The sequence below is a fragment of the Raphanus sativus genome, chromosome 4, assembly GCF_000801105.2.
Source record: "Raphanus sativus cultivar WK10039 chromosome 4, ASM80110v3, whole genome shotgun sequence".
Taxonomy (NCBI): domain Eukaryota; kingdom Viridiplantae; phylum Streptophyta; class Magnoliopsida; order Brassicales; family Brassicaceae; genus Raphanus; species Raphanus sativus.
The window spans coordinates 23,148,508-23,165,543 of NC_079514.1; the positions used below are offsets into that span (position 1 = coordinate 23,148,508).

General features: G+C 40.7%; 2 protein-coding genes and 1 non-coding gene across 3 annotated transcripts; all 3 read right to left on the reverse strand.

Moving 5' to 3' along the window:
• Nucleotides 1–1,953: 1,953 nt before the first annotated feature.
• On the reverse strand, nucleotides 1,954–3,333 carry LOC108815655 (uncharacterized). Its single transcript, XM_018588189.1, has one exon. The coding sequence runs from the start codon at nucleotides 3,331–3,333 to the stop codon at nucleotides 1,954–1,956; it is 1,380 nt and encodes a 459-aa protein (XP_018443691.1).
• Nucleotides 3,334–8,145: 4,812 nt separating this feature from the next.
• On the reverse strand, nucleotides 8,146–8,640 carry LOC130511212 (uncharacterized). Its single transcript, XM_057008095.1, has one exon. It carries the CDS (start codon nucleotides 8,638–8,640, stop codon nucleotides 8,146–8,148), a length of 495 nt encoding a protein of 164 aa, XP_056864075.1.
• A 7,966-nt stretch (nucleotides 8,641–16,606) lies between these two features.
• LOC130512147 (small nucleolar RNA R71) lies at nucleotides 16,607–16,713 on the reverse strand. The gene has a single exon (XR_008945708.1). It is a non-coding gene; the product is annotated as a small nucleolar RNA R71 (small nucleolar RNA).
• Nucleotides 16,714–17,036: the final 323 nt, after the last annotated feature.

Genomic DNA, 17,036 nt, shown 5'->3' on the forward strand with positions numbered 1-17,036 from the left:
CAGTCGTTCCAATTAACAAATCATTGGACTGAGATTTGGGTTTTCTCTCTCTTTAAGTTTCGGAGACTTTGATATTGGGCCAGATGTAAATAAGGCCCACTTAGAGTTTGGACTAATTAATCCACAAGGTGATTGAATTTTTTGCAGGGATTTAGTCAAGTAAAATTTTGAAACATGTCTCACGCTGTGGTGTTCTGGAGCACTTTGTTTCTCCTTCACACATGTTGGAGCTTGGTCAGGTTGTAATCGTGTCTAATGTTTTAATATAAGAGCAACACTATATGTTTTGTTTCATATTTTTGTTATAAATTTAATTTTTTATATTTATCTTTTAATTCATATTTGTGTGTTTAAGTCACATTTTCGTTTTTGTTGTATAATATTTTTTAAATGATTAAAAAGAGATTTTAATCAATACTATTAAAACATGAACATGAACTATTTATATAGGTGTGATCCAATTGTTTTAATATAATCATTGAAACATCTTATTAATCATTTAAAAATTATTATAATTCTAGTTTTCAGTATAAAATGTAGTTTAATATTATCTAATTAAAGGTCGATTAGGCAGTCAATCTTAATCAAAATGTATTTTTAAAAACAATAGCATTTTAAAAGGCCCATAGTAATCAAGCCAAATTCTATAAATTATTAGATTTTATTAAAAAATAGTTGAACTCTGAACTCAAAACTAAAACTCTACTTCAATCTGTAACCTATTATATGCTATATCGGCGCATCATTCATGAGTGATTTGATAATATTTGTATTGTTATGCAGGTGATATTTAGTGAGGAAGTTAAAAAGCCCTTTGTAAAAAAAAGATATTTAGCAAGGAAACGAATTAAATTCATTGCAGAACATATAAGTCTTATACAAAAATATAATTTTATTTTCAGTAATAATTATTATAGGTTTAGATGTTAGAAATAGAACTGAATTTTGACTGTTGTTACAAAGAGCCGTGAAATTGCATCACGATCTACTTTCATATAATTTTCCACCAAACACTCACAGTTTTTATATATAAAGAGAGGCGTGGTCCCGAATATGTCGGAACTAAAAGTGGTTAGAAAATATAGAAAGCGTATAAAAGTGATTTTTTATATATAAATAGATTATTTTTATAATTGGACACAACTTTTATCAGTTAGACATGTTACTATTTTAATAATTCTGATTAGTGGTAGAAATCCATTAAGTTTCTCACAAAAGACAAAATAAACTTATTTCATTTTTCTTATAAATTATCTTTTATATGTGCTGTTACACTAAATAATTTTCACATGTAGAATTGGTTCTCAAATTTGTAAAGAAGTTTATTTATATAGATATTTTATACATTCTCTCTCATTCTTTTCAAGAATTTTCTTTATTAATAGTGGTAAGAAACTCTTTGAGAGCTCACCACTAATGGTGCTCTAAGATCCTATCCAGATGATATATGATCAATTTTATATCTAAATCATCCACCCAAATTATGATCCGAGTCGCCCATCAAATTCATATTCACCCTTTGTCTAACAAATAATATTTCCAGTATCATCTTGTGCATCTTTTACCTTTCACATATCTTTGTGTTTTCAGTTTTCTTCTTTGCAACAACTAAAGGTTTCTCACAAATTTCTTAATTTCTTCTCTTTCAAGTATGTTTCTTCTTTGTCTTCAATCTAGGGATGTTAATTACGGTGGTTTTTTTTATAAACGGGTCCTGTGTAATATTATATCACGTTAAAAACCTGTTTATGTAACAAATTTAGAAGGTTCTAGTCTGGTTTATCCACTTATGCCCGATTAGTAAACGGATTTATACAAAAATTTCAAGTACAACAAATAAAAGTGTATGAAAAAATAAGTTCATTTCTCTTCTCTATTTCCAAAAGGTATTAAAAATGTATAAAACATCAACTAGTATTTTTTTTTTTTTTGGTCGGCTCCCAACTTCTTAGATCAAGTGGTAGTCGGTCTTGAGGCGTTCCTAAGAGACGCTCTGTCCGGCTGGATCTGATCTATATGGGAAAAAAGAACACCGCTGTTTCTCGCCTCAGCGAGAGAGTCTGCACGCACATTCCTAGCCCTGGGTATATGGGCGATGCTGAAATCCTGGAAGCCGGCTCGTAGAAGACGGAAGGAGGCTAACTCGGAGGCAAAGGCCGGCCAATCAGTCGGGTTGGCAATCATATCCACCAGGTCGGAGCAGTCCGTCTCCATATGGATCACAGTACATTGTACTTCTCGTAGACAAAATAAGGCCCATATGAGTCCTTCCATCTCTGCATGGAGAGCTGATAAGCTCTTCCGGCATCCTTGTAAACCAAATCTTTCGACTCCCATTTGATCCTTATAGAACCACCCTAGCCCACTAACCGTGCCATTATCAACCCATGAGGCATCAATTTGACAGGTCGGGCATTGAGGGTTCACAGGGAGAGTCGAAACTCGCGACGGTGCTGGTTGTAGCTCATCCTCCTCTCCATCCTCCGGTAAATTTGCCTTTCTCCAGCATTCAGCTTCTATAGAAGCTAGCTGCAAGGTGTCACCTGGTGAGATTTCCTTTCCATTGAAAACTTTCTCGTTGCGTGCCTTCCAAATGTACCATAAGATCCATGGGAAGGTCTCAATAAGTGGTTCCATATAGGCCACGTTTCTCTTCCTCCTAAACAGGAGGTTCATGTTTTGATAAACAGAAGTACTCGGGAAGTAACCTGGAAGGGACGGATAGTCCGATAGAGCCCACACCTGAAGTGCCGGGGGGCATTCAAAAAGCAAGTGATTAATAGTTTCCTCAGAGTCACCGCATCTAGGACAGCTCCTATCAGTGCTCAGGTGTCTACATGCAAGCCTTTCAGTCGTAGCAATACATCCTGTCAAAGCTTGCCACATAAAGTGTTTCATTTTTCCCGGAGCCGGGATACTCCACTCATGGCTCTGTAAACCAGTGATGCTTGGTTGTAAAACCTGATCTTCAGCTTCACACATTTTAATCTTCTGTAGTCGAGCGTATCCTGATTTCACCGAGTACACGCCCGATTTCGTATAGTTCCATGCATACCCATCCATTGACCATGTATTGCTAGGTCGCAGTTTGAGTATCAGTGGGATGTCCTCTGGGTGAAAATAATCAAGTAAAAGGTTAGTATCCCAATCCCTTATATCCCGCCTAATGAAGGAGTGGACAAGGAGTTTTGGGTCTCTATAAGTAACTCGTTCTGCCGGTCTCGGCGGGCGGGCATCAATATCTGGAATCCACGGCTCCGTCCAAACACATGTGTTTTGACCTGCCCCGATAGTCTTTCGGAGGCCTGATATCAGAAGCGGTCTTGCTGCCATAATACTACGCCAACCATATGAAGGTGAATATACCTTGCGATCCTCCAAAGGGCTTGATCTATTATAATATCTCCCTCGTAAAACTCGGGCCAGGAGAGAATTTGGGAATTGTATCAGACGCCAAAGTTGTTTTGCTAATAAAGCAATATTGAAATCATGTAATTCCAAAAAGCCAAGACCACCCTGGTCGTGTGGGACACATATCTTGTCCCATGCAATCCAGTGTAATCCTCGGTTATCTTAGCTCGAGCTCCACCAAAAGTTTGAGATAGCACTCTTTAATTTGTCCACAATACCTTGTGGAATCAAGTAGCACGACATACTGTATGTCGGCACAACTTGCGCCACATATTTTATTTGTACCTCTTTACCCCCTTTCGATAGTAATCTAGCCGACCATGAGGTGACTCAACCATTAAGGCGATCTTGTACATAGGAGAAAACTTTCATCTTGGAACCACAAATCTGCTCGGGGAGTCCGAGATATTTTCCCATCCCTCCTTCAGTAGTAATCCCAAGCACTCCTTTTATATTTTGCTTCACAAGTTGGTCCACTTTATTTCCAAAAATGATGGAGGACTTTGCCGCATTTAGCTGCTGTCCCGAAGCATTTCCATAGCAAAACAAGATGTCTAAAATTTCCTTGCATTGTTTTACATCTGCTTTACAGAAGAAAAGGCTATCATCCGCAAAGAGGAGGTGAGATATCCGGGGACTGGCCCGTGCAACCCGTAATCCCAAAATGCGCTTTTCTTCCTCCGCTCCTTTAAGGAGAGAGATCAGGGCTTCAGTACACAAAAGGAAAAGGAAAGGGGATAAGGGGTCTCCCTGCCTCAATCCTCTCGTAGGTGTAATTTTACCCCTTGGTTCTCCATTAATTAGCACCTGGTAGGATACGGATGTAACACAAAACATCAAAAGAACAACCAATTTTTCTGCAAACCCCAATCGTAACAGCAAAGTTCGGATAAAGCTCCATTCCACCCTATCATATGCTTTACTCATGTCCGTTTTAATAGCCATAAAGTCTTCTCTAGCTCTGGTATTTGTTCGGAGGGCATGGAAATTTTCTTGCGCTAGTAAAATGTTATCTGTGATCAAACGTCGTGCCACAAAGGCAGATTGTGTCTCTGAAATCAGGTCAGGGAGAACTCTCTTGAGTCTTTTAGATAGCAGTTTCGAAATGATCTTATAACTGACATTACAGAGGCTGATGGGTCTGAACTCAGTCATCTCTCTTGGCCTCTCCTTCTTCGGAATCAAACAAATGTTGGTCTGGTTCAGTTTCGGATCAAAATTCCCATCAATAAAGAAATCTTGAACTAGTCGTATGATATCTTTATGCATAATATTCCAAAATCTTTGAAAAATCCTACTTGTCATGCCATCTGGTCCTGGAGCTTTATCCGGATTAATATCAAATAAAGCTTTCTTAATTTCCTGCTCCGTCGGTTCAGCAGTCAGGAAGTCATTTGTGGTCCCCGAAACTTTATTTTTTATGAACCGCAGGGAGGCGTCCATATCAGTGGGTACAGATGTCAAGTTGAAGGAAACAGATGTCAACTAGTATTAAGAAAGAAACAGTGGGTCAGATGTCAACTAGTGGGTACAGATGTCAACTAGTATTTATTTTCTAAAATTTGTGGATTTGTTTTGAAGGAAACAGATTTGAATTTTATAGTGTGGTGGTTATACTTAAACTTTAAAGAGTTAGGATGAATATATAGAATAATCTAATTCAAAAAGAGTGCATAATATTTTTTTTGTTTAGTTAGAGGCAGTCAGTCATTAGAAAGAATATATATATACCACTTAAGAACAACAACAATTCAAAAGAAAAAACTACACCAAAACAGAGGCGGACTCACAACCATAAAAGGGGTTTAACTGCCACACCTTAAAATATAAAACCATGAATTGTTAAGTTAAAAACTGTAAGACCCGAACCTGGATCCCATGACCCAACCAGTCCGCGGCCTTAACCTAATGGTCTAAGTGCAATTGGCCGGTTCAAGTGATCTGAGGTTCATATGGAATCAGTATACAATGCAGAAGCTAAGATAAAACATTCATTTTATTAACATAAACCATGTGATCCATACAATGTAGTATTATCAATCAGTTTGCACAATAAGCTATCATAAGTTCAACTATCTAAACAAACACATCACACATCCATCCTTGGCTTGAGTCTTCACAGCTCCTTGGCTTTCCCACGATCCTGACCAGATCCTGCAAACATATAAATCCCATCAAATACACAATCAAACCGATATCCTAGCAACAAGTCTAGCAATGCATGGTTAGGTCACTTTGAACAACTCTCTGTCCCAAATCTGACCCACTCGGATATGTCTCCAAAAACTAAATAAAAACCATGATAAATCATGATAAATCACAACTAAGAGAATGGTCAAGTCAGATTTCTCAGAACAGGTCTTGACCATACCGATCTCAACCTAGAACAGCCCTTATGGCCATAACTGACCACCTCTAAAACAATGATATAAAATTATCCTTTCATCATGATAATTCATGATAAATCCCCATTAAGAGATATTTCAAGTCGGAATCCCCAAACCTCAACCGGAAGTAAGAGATCCGACCATACCAGCCCAACCAAGGCCATGGAGAGATTACTCTGATCCAACCATGTCCTGGCGGCCTGTCAATGAGTCTTAACTCATGGACAACATCAGAATATATAAGAAAAGAGATAGATTGACATAGGAGGGAGAACGGATGCAACCAACATCACTTGGTCCATGCGGACCATCCATCCGGACCATGGAACATGGCGATGGTAAGTGGTTAGCATCACTAACCTTAGGAGTGGCCGACGATGGGTTCGGTTCCTTCCCACTAGCCTTCTCGGTTCCTCTTGTATCCATCTTCACTTGGTTCCTTCCTGAAACTCTTCCTTGGTCGCCGGTCAAGCACAAATCACACCACACTCACACGGCCAACAAGCAAACCGTCCGGTCTCTTTCTCTCTTGGATTCTCTGGCAATTTTGGCAGAGTTTCCCCTCTTTGTCTGATGATGAAAATCGATGTCCAGAGCCCTATATTTATAGAGGAAGGCTTTGACAACCTCTTTTGGGCGAATGGGTGCGAGTGAATGGTCGAATGGACACATGTGGGAATCATCGCATCCTTTCGGTCCAACCGCCCCTCAACTGCTTCTCAACTGCTCCCATACATTGAACTTCATCACTTGGCACATTGCCAAGTGCCTGGCTGCACCACCAAACACCTCTGGTCCCATCCGGACCGCACCACCATCTAACCGGACCATAACCGCCCATGGTCCGGTCACACCATCTCAACTCCTAACACTCCTCCAAGCTGAGATGAGCTGACCACTAGTGTCCCCAGCTGAGTTAGCTAACACTCCAGCTACTGGAGCTGACCTGAACTCTTGTGAGCTTCCACACACTTCACCTTAGCTGCCCGAGCTTGATTCACACTCCGGCCAGCTGTCTAAACCCTTGTCCAGCTCTCTTGAGCTTGAACCTTCCTTGCCTTGGTTAAGTTTCAGCCTCCTGATACCCTTAACCCCCTTCCTGGACCATGATACGCCTTGCCATAGGTCATTTGACCTGATTTGGTGCATCACCTCGCACCATGGTCCATCCGGCCGATCCTATCTAGGATCGGGGACATGACAAGTCTCCCCCACTTGATAGGGATTCGTCCTCGAATCCAAACCAAGTGTATTCTCACAAACATACTGATCATACCACTCAGGATATTCAGCCTTCATCCTTGCCTCGGTTTCCCAAGTGATAATGTCCTTGCCATTGCTCTCCTACACTACCTTGATCATAGGTACTGTCTTCTTTATATCACTTGGTTCAATTGGCATCTGATGATACCCTGAAGCCAAGTCAATCTTAGAGAACCACTTTGCTCCCTTAAGCTGATCTAACAGCTCATCTATCCGAGGCAATGGGTACTTATTCTTGATAGTAATCCTATTCAGCCCTCGATAGTCAATACACTTCCTAAAGCTACCATCCCTCTTCTTCACAAAGAGGACTGGTGCTCCCCAAGGCGACACACTAGGGCGTATGAAACCCTTATCTAACAACTCTTCCAGTTGTTTCTTTAGCTCGGCCATCTCAGCAGGAGCCATGCGGTAGGGACTTTTTGACATTGGGGCCGTCCCTGGTTCCAGTTCTATTATGAATGGGTCTGACCTATCAGGGGGAATGCCTTATGGAGACCTAAACACATCCTCGAACTCACTGACCAGCGGAATCCCGTCCGGGTCACCACCCCCAACAACCTCCTTAGTGGTGATTGTGGCAATATAAGCCTCACAACCCCGCTCAAGCATCCTTTCCGCTTGGATTGCTGATACCACTAAGCATCCAGAGGTTGGACGAATACCTTGGAACCTGATCGGAGGTCCACACCCACTCTCAAACAGCACCCTCCCCCGGTGACAGTCTAAGGTGGCCCGGTTCTTTCCAAGCCAGTCCATACCCAAGATCACCTCATGATTCTTGAGTTGGACCACAACAAGATCCACAGGCATGACCCTGTCCTGGATCACCACTGGGATATCCTTCACTCGTCCTAATGAGGGCATCAATTGGCCTCCAGCCGCACTCACTAGGCCAGGATCATCCCCTGTCCCAATCTGGAACAAACCCTTTCCGACCAAACATGGACTCACAAAACTATGTGTAGCTCAAGTGTCGAAAAGTACATGTGTTTCCACACCACCAATACTTAGGGTCCCTACAGGAAACCCAATCTAAGCATCTAATCCATTCTAGGTTTCATACCATGCATTTCTAAATTTTTTAAAAGAATAAGATCAGATCATTACCAGTGATCCCCATGAAAGGCTTGGCCTCATCAGTGTCCTTAGACAACTCATAGACCCTTGGTGTAGAAGTCTGGCCACGACTTGGTTCAGGCTTACTAACCTCAGACTTCATCCTTCCTGATCCAGCCTGAAGCTTTGGGCAGTCCTTTCGGAAGTGCCCGGCCTTCCCACACTGGAAACAGGTCCTGGAATCTCCACCGGCCGCTTGGCCACGCCCCTGATCTGGTCCAGGACAGTCCCGGACTGAGTGGTCCATCTCACCACACCTTGTGCAAGCTCCCATAGCTCTCCAGCACTCACCACCATGGCGCCTTCCACACTTTTGGCACTCCGGCCTTCCACCTGAGGTCTTGCCCTCATCAGTTGAGTCTCTCTTCCTCTTCCGGTCACCAGCATGACCAGTACCACTTGCCTGGCTCCTTGTCTTGAGCCTAGCCTCCTCTGCAAGGTTAGTCTCCAGCATTGCCATGCGTTCCATCAACTCAGAGACAGTGCGGAAGGTACGGACTGAGCAGTAGGTCCGGAGTTCGACCCTAAGGCCTCTTATGAACCTGCGGACCTGAACCTTCTCATCCTCCAACTCCTTACGCACATACCTCCTGAGCCGGTTGAACTCTTCTTCATACTCCCTGACTGACCTGCGTCCTTAAGTCAAGTCCAAGAACTTGGCCTCCAAGAGGTCCCATGCCTCAGCTGGAAAGTACTTGTGGTTGAACTCAACCTCAAAGTCAGAGAACTTCTCAATAGAACCATTGGTACGCTTGTCCACAGACAGCCACCAGTTGTGTGCATCCCCTCCAGGAAGTGCACTGCTATGTCTCTCTGGTACTCCTCAGGGCACCTTGTAGACTTGAAGTTCCGGGCCAGTCTGTCCCTCCATTCATCCGCGTCCATAGGGTCAGCACTTCCAGCAATGTGTTTAGTCCCTAGGCGAGATATGTGCTTCAGCACCTTCATGTAGTCCACCTTGCCAGTTCTTCTAGCTGGTGGATCAAGTTCAATCACCTCATCATCTGGTGCAACTCGTCCAGCAGCTCCTGGTACCACCACCTGAACTTGTGGAGCTTGCCCCACTGATGAATTCACCAATGGGGTGATAACTTGGGTCATAGCCAGCATCTGACTACCCATAAGCCTGATTGCATCAAGCACCTCCTTCATGGAAGGTTCCACCAGCTGGTTTCCTTGGTTGGCTCCATCATTGGCTGCACCAATGCCTCGGCCGCCCTGAACACCAGCATGTGAGGACTCTCCCTCAACCTCCATGTCGTCATGCAGCTGCCTGTTAGCTCCATCAGCTAGCTCTTGTTGTTGCCTAACTTGCTCAGCTTGCTCCAGATGCTTCCTAGTCTCCTCAGCGGCCTTAAGCTGCTGTTCCACTAGACATCCAAGAACCTCAGTCGGATTGGTCCGAGCCAAAGGCAATCCAGTTGCACTGTCCACTCCAATGTTTGGGTTAGGCAGTACCACACTTGGATTGACTCCATCCGCGCCACCTTGGCCAGATGCTCCAGCTCCATCCTTAGTCTTCTTAGACTTGGTCCGACTCTTGCCACCCGTAGGAACATCAAAAACAACACACAAGATCAATGTTAGTAACACTTAACCAATGAACCATCAAAACAGTTCCTAAGACCAAAAGAAAAACAAGCCCTATACTGTGAGACCCCAGCCGGATGTGTGATGATCAAACCATAACCCCAAGTCCTAGAATCAAGCAGGCTCTGATACCAACTTGTAAGACCCAAACCTGGATCCCATGACCCAACCAGTCCGCGGCCTTAACCTAATGGTCTAAGTGCAATTGGCCGGTTTAAGTCCATATTTTTCTAAGTCATTTTCAAGTGATCTGAGGTTGAAATGGAATCAGTATACAATGCGGAAGCTAAGATAAACATTCATTTTATTAACATAAACCATGTGATCCATACAATGTAGTATTATCAATCAGTTTGCACAATAGGCTATCATAAGTTCAACTATCTAAACACACACATCACACATCCATCCTTGGCTTGAGTCTTCACAGCTCCTTGGCTTTCCCAAGATCCTGAACAGATCCTGCAAACATATAAATCCCATCAAATACACAATCAAACCGATATCCTAGCAACAAGTCTAGCAATGCATGGTTAGGTCACTTAGAACAACTCTCTGTCCCAAATCTGACCCACTCGGATATGTCTCCAAAAACTAAATAAAAACCATGATAAATCATGATAAATCACAACTAAGAGAATGGTCAAGTCAGATTTCTCAGAACAGGTCTTGACCATACCGATCTCAACCTAGAACAGCCCTTATGGCCATAACTGACCACCTCTAAAACAATGATATAAAATTATCCTTTCATCATGATAATTCATGATAAATCTCCATTAAGAGATATTCCAAATCGGAATCCCCAAACCTCATCCGGAAGTAAGAGATCCGACCATACCAGCCCAACCAAGGCCATGGAGAGATTACTCTGATCCAACCATGTCCTGGCGGCCTGTCAAGGAGTCTAAACTCATGGACACCATCAGAATATATAAGAAAAGAGATAGATTGACATAGGAGGGAGAACGGAGGCAACCAACATCACTTGGTCCATGCGGACCATCCATCCGGACCATGGAACATGGCGATGGTAAGTGGTTAGCATCACTAACCTTAGGAGTGGCCGACGATGGGTTATGTTCCTTCCCACTAGCCTTCTCGGTTCCTCTTGTATCCATCTTCACTTGGTTCCTTCCTGCAACTATTCCTTGGTCGCCGGTCAAGAACAAATCACACCACACTCACACGGCCAACAAGCAAACCGTCCGGTCTCTTTCTCTCTTGGATTCTCTGGGAATTTTGGCAGAGTTTCCCCTCTTTGTCTGATGATGAAAATCTATGTCCAGAGCCCTCTATTTATAGAGGAAGGCTTTGACAACCTCTTTTGGGCGAATGGGTGCGAGTGAATGGCCGAATGGACACATGTGGGAATCATCGCATCCTTTCGGTCCAACCGCCCCTCAACTGCTTCTCAACTGCTCCCATACATCGAACTTCATCACTTGGCACATTGCCAAGTGCCTGGCTGCACCACCAAACACCTCTGGTCCCATCCGGACCGCACCACCATCTAACCGGACCATAACCGCCCATGGTCCGGTCACACCATCTCAACTCCTAACACTCCTCCAAGCTGAGATGAGCTGACCACTAGTGTCCCCAGCTGAGTTAGCTAACACTCCAGCTACTGGAGCTGACCTGAACTCTTGTGAGCTTCCACACACTTCACCTTAGCTGCCCGAGCTTGATTCACACTCCGGCCAGCTGTCTAAACCCTTGTCCAGCTCTCTTGAGCTTGAACCTTCCTTGCCTTAGTTAAGTTTCAGCCTCCTGATACCCTTAACCCCCTTCCTGGACCATGATACGCCTTGCCATTGGTCATTTGACCTGATTTGGTGCATCACCTCGCACCATGGTCCATCCGGCCGATCCTATCTAGGATCTGGGACATGACAAAAACAAAGTAGTTCGTCAGCTCTGTTGGTGATTTTACTACAGCTGACACCCCTTTATCTGGAATTGAACCAGCAAAAGCCATATTTTTCTTTGTTTTTATTTAAAATTTAAGGCCTATTTGTCCAAGTTTTAAAGCCCATCTAGATTTGACTCATGTCTAAAATCATTCTGGATCCGCCACTGCACCAAAAATGAGGAGAAATTGATTAAACCACCACATTCGAAATATAAATTTTCATTTTTACCTCAACTATATTTACCATTAGTTTTAAACATGTAAATCGACACTTATAACACAATGGTTAACTAATTTAGACTTAGAGTTTATATTTGAGAGATGAAGTTTTATAAGTTGAGGTTTATGATTTTAATAAATATATAGATAAAAAATTTCAAAACGAACTTTGAATTTCAAAAAAAAAAGAAAATTGAAAAAAGAAAACCAAATTCAAAAAAATATAAAAGTTTGAATTTGAAAATATATAATTTGAAAACTATAAAAATTGTTTCTTATTATTTATTTAAATAATTATTTATATTTATAAAGTAAGGATAATAATATCAATAATGGTGTAAAAGTGAAATTTCCTAAAACAAAGAGACCACTTTAGATGAAGATACATGAAAATTTGATTAAACTACCACATTCTTGGTATCAATTTTCATACTTACTTTAACCACATTTACTTTTAGTTTTAAAGAATTAAATAGACACTTATATCCAATGGTTAACTAATCAGACTTAGGATTTAGATTTGAGGAGTGACTTTTGGAGAGTGGAGTTTAAGATGTTAATATATAAATAAATACTTAAAATTTAAAATATATTTTTAAATAGTTTCAAAAAGAATGAATTTCGATAAGAAAATTTGAAAGAAACATACTGGAAAAAAAATTCAAAAGAATTTCAAAAAGTTTTGAATTTGAAAATGTAAATTCGAATACAATAAAAATTATTCATTTTTATTATTTATTTATATAATTATTTATACTTATATATCTATAAAGTAATGACAATATTTTTTATCTCTTTTTCTGTAAAGCACAAAAAGAAGAGTGTCAAACCGTTCTCAGGATTTTAAAGTAATATGAGTTGGTATCACGCCAATTAAATTTTTGAAGTCTTCGATTCAGTTTGGACATAAGATCGAGTAATCAAGCCATTAGGAGCTGCCAAAAATTTTGGGAATACAAAATGTAGGAGAAATATGATCTTATATGGAATTATCGGAGAATATTGGAGGATCCAAAATACAAGTTTTTGGTTTTATTCAGGAACATTTAAGTAGTATGGTTAATGGGTGGATTTTTAAATTCTTCCCCAAAGGAGGCAAGGACGTGATTATTAAGTCAGTGGTTACAGCCTTACCGAATCACGTAATGTCTTGTTATCGACTACCCAAGGCAACTATAAAGAACCTGACGAGTACGGTGGAGTCCAAGTGGTAGCACAAAAGGTATGCACTAAAAATTATGGATGCATAAATAAGGATGAAGGATGTTTGGGTTTTAAAGACCTCACTGATTTTAACACGACAATGCTTAGTAAACAGCTATGACGGCTGATTGAAAAACCAAACACCTTATTCTCTCGAGTTTTTAAAGGTCGGTATTACAGGAACGCTTCACCGCTGGAACCGATCAGATCATATGGTTGGCAGAGCATTGTTTCAGCTAGATCTCTGGTTAGCAAAGAACTAATTAAAGGGTGGGATCAGGATCATCTATCTCTGTATGGAACGATCCTTGGCTCCCAACCACTCGCCTGAGACCAGCAAATAAAAACCAACTCAACATGTAACCAAACCTTAAACTTGAATCCCTCATCAATTCAGCTTCGCGAACTTGGAATTCATAGGCAATTTGGGCTCTAGTGGATCCCCAGTATGTGAAAATCATTGAAAGCATTCCATTGAGAAAATTCAATATGTTGGATAGGGATGAATGGCATTTACAAATACTGAAAAATACACGGTTAAATTAGGATACCAAGTAGAACAGGTATATCAAGATAAGAAAAAACCACCAGTAGTGTTTGGATCCACAGTTGATATTTTGAAAGCGTTCTGCTTGAAAATATGGAGCCCACCAAAGATGAAGCATTTCCTATGGCAATTGGTGTCAGAGTGTATAGCAGTTAAGAAATATCTACTAGTAAGAAGACTACAAGGGGATATATGGTGTGCCAGATGTAGAGTTTCAGAGGAATCAATAAACCATGTGTTCGTTGATTGTCCTCCAGTGCGTCAGGTTTGGGCACTCTCAAAGATCCCATCGAACCCAACTATTTTTCCCTCTAGTTCTCTCTTCACAAATATGGATCACCTGTTCTGGAGAGTTCACCCAAAAATGAATGATCATCAATTCGCATGGATTTTATGGTATATATGGAAAACAAGGAATAAGAAGGTATTTAGTAATCTGGATATGGATCCTAGAGATACATTCAAATTGGCAGAAACTGAATCAACACTTTGGGCTGAAGTACATGTGGTTGAACACACATAGAACTGTACAACCTCTAGAGGTCTTCAGTTTACCATCCATTCCAGGGCGTTGATGTTTTACAGATGGTTCATGTTAAGAGATTGAGGTTTTCTTAGGACAAGGTTGGTATAGCAAGCTTAAAGGATTTTAGGGCTTAATGGGAGCAAGAAATGTTAGGCTTGTCTTTCCCCGCTTCACTGGGAGGTGGAAGCACTGCTTTGGGAAGTGGAGTGTATGAGAAATTTGCGGTAAGATCGAGTCACAATTGCAACGGATTGTTCTGAATTGGTGAAGATGGTTTCGGAACCAGAAGATTTTTCTACTTTTGCAAATTATTTGAAAGATATCAAGATCTTGCAAGAAGGTTTCCCCAGCTCGGAGATCATTCATGTACCATGATATACCATGAATTACACCCGTTTTTAGCCATGGTATATGAGAGTTTTCAATCATATTTACTTTGTTTTCAAAGTATTTTAGAGTATTTTCAGGCACATGTACCTAATTGAAGAAATCAATACTTTTGAGGCATTTTTAGAGTATTCTCACGAATGAAGAATCAACCGATAGGAAACATGCGAGATCGGACGATTAGAGTCAATTACAATCGATCGACTGATATCGAAGAGTGTCGATCGACATTAAGCCATTCGATGGATCACGATTTAGAAGATTTTCAAGTATCACAAAGTGTGCATTTTACACAATTAGTCCCTGGCCGCCCGTTAGGCTTTATATACTAGGGTTTTGTATCATTTTATAGGCAGACTTGCCTAGAGACCCATTGGAGAAGAGAAGCAATTTGGCTACCTTAGGAGAAGAGTTAGAGTTGGAGAGATAGATCTGAGACTGCAAAACAGAGAAGATCTTGAACTCTCTTTTTTATCTTACTCATTACTCTTTGTGTTCCTTATTTCATATTAAGTTTTATTCAAACCATCATGACTTTGTCTCTCATGAATATGTCTGAGTAAACCTAATTGTTAGATTTAGGTTTCTCATAAGGATGGATCATGTGATGAGATTGTGACAATTGTTAGGGTGATTAAATTAGTTCTTTCACTTTAGTTATTCTTAATACTAGATTTAGGATTGATCACCCTTAAATCTAGATCTTAGGATTGAAGAGATAACCAACTGTATACTCTCAATACCCTGAAATAAAATAAAGTGATATTACACATGCGAAAGGTGGTCTAGATCATTAGAGAACGTTTTCAACCAAATCGATAACGCTTGCTAGAATTACCATCGATCGATACAACCATCGTTGTAGCGATCGATTGTTTGAAAGGTGTATCGATCGATTAGACTAAAGTCGTATCGATCGACTCTTTTCTGAGATCAACAAACGACAGTTGAGATCCGGGATCTAGTAAAGGAGACCCTACTGGTCGTACCAATTGATTGAGTTCAAAGGACTAAAGCCCTAATGTCACTTTCAAACTGCATAAATTCATACCTGAGAAATACATAGATCTAGCTATTTTCCTCATTAAGAAACAACCTTCATTTCAGTTACTGAACAACTTCCTTGTTCATATTAATATTTACTGCTTTAAAACATATAAACCTTAAGTCTAACTTTATTTCTAATTAATTGAACCTTCAAGTAATCCTAGAGTCCTTGTGGATTCGATCCCTAAGTACTACATCTGAACCTCTTATTTGAGAGAGTAATTCACTTTTTAGGGTAATTTGAATGATATCAAATTTGGCGCCGTTGCCGGGGACTCTTTCTTATTACTTTTAGATTTAATTTAAGATTTAACATAGACTTTGTTACTTTTGCTAATTTTCTATTCTTTTGTTTTTCAACACAAAGGATGGAGAATACAGATGTCGGCCAAGCATCAATCGACACGGAACATTGTCAATCGAGCGACGCAGATACAGAAGAATTGATCGTTTCATCCGAAACCTTATCGATCGATACCGCCCAGCCGGAAGCAGGTAAGTACCCTCTTACCGATGCTGATAATGAGAAAGTAGTCCAAACTGAACCAATAGGTCAATCAAGCAACACTTCTAGCCAAACTAATGAAAAACAGGGGACTAAAATCCCTGTTAAGTCAAACTCTACCTTAAACATAGGTAAATAAATTAAATTGCCCTTGCAAGACTACTTAAACCCTGATAGGACCTATTCCAATAGGTCCGCTATCAGAATACCTGACGACGTCACTTCGAAAACCAAGTTTAATGTTGATTATTATAATATGGTGCGTCGAAACCCTTTTAAAGGATCTTCTCTAGAACATCCACAGGACCACATCGAGGGTCTAGAGGAATTAATTTCAGACGAGTACATTCGTTGCAGACTTTTTCCATTTTCACTAGAAGGGGGAGCCTTAAGATGGCTAAACTGTCTACCAAAAGGATCTCTGACTAGCTGGAAAGAGATTAGAAATGTTTTCCTTAAGCAATTCTTCGACGATACTCGTTACTGGGAAGTGAGGAGGCGAATCTCTACCTTCCGTCAAAATCCTCAGGAATCATTCAAAAACGCATGGGGAAGATTCAAGAGTTATGAACTCGAATGCCCCCACCATGGTTATCCAGAGCCACAATTTCTTAAGATCTTTTACAAAGGTGTTATTCTGAGCTATAAGACAACGCTTGATACAGCAAGCGAAGGGAATTTCGTTACTAGAAATCCTATGGAAGCAAGACGCCTAATCAAAAACATGGCAACAGGAAGATCCTATGAAGAGATGAATGAAGAAAAAGAAAAAGCTATAGTCTCAATAGAAAATACTGAGTTAGCTGAGATAAAAAATTCTATAAATTCGCTTCACTCCCTTCTGACAAATCGAAACTCACCTAACCTGTGCCAGTACTACAATAAAACTCCTCCTATATCAGATGATGAGCTCGACT

What these genes read in the sequence shown, in the direction of transcription:
- LOC108815655 (XM_018588189.1), bottom strand. Translation starts at nt 3,333, where the DNA reads ATGGCAGCAAGACCGCTTCTGATATCAGGCCTCCGAAAGACTATCGGG.
- LOC130511212 (XM_057008095.1), bottom strand. Translation starts at nt 8,640, where the DNA reads ATGGCAATGCTGGAGACTAACCTTGCAGAGGAGGCTAGGCTCAAGACA.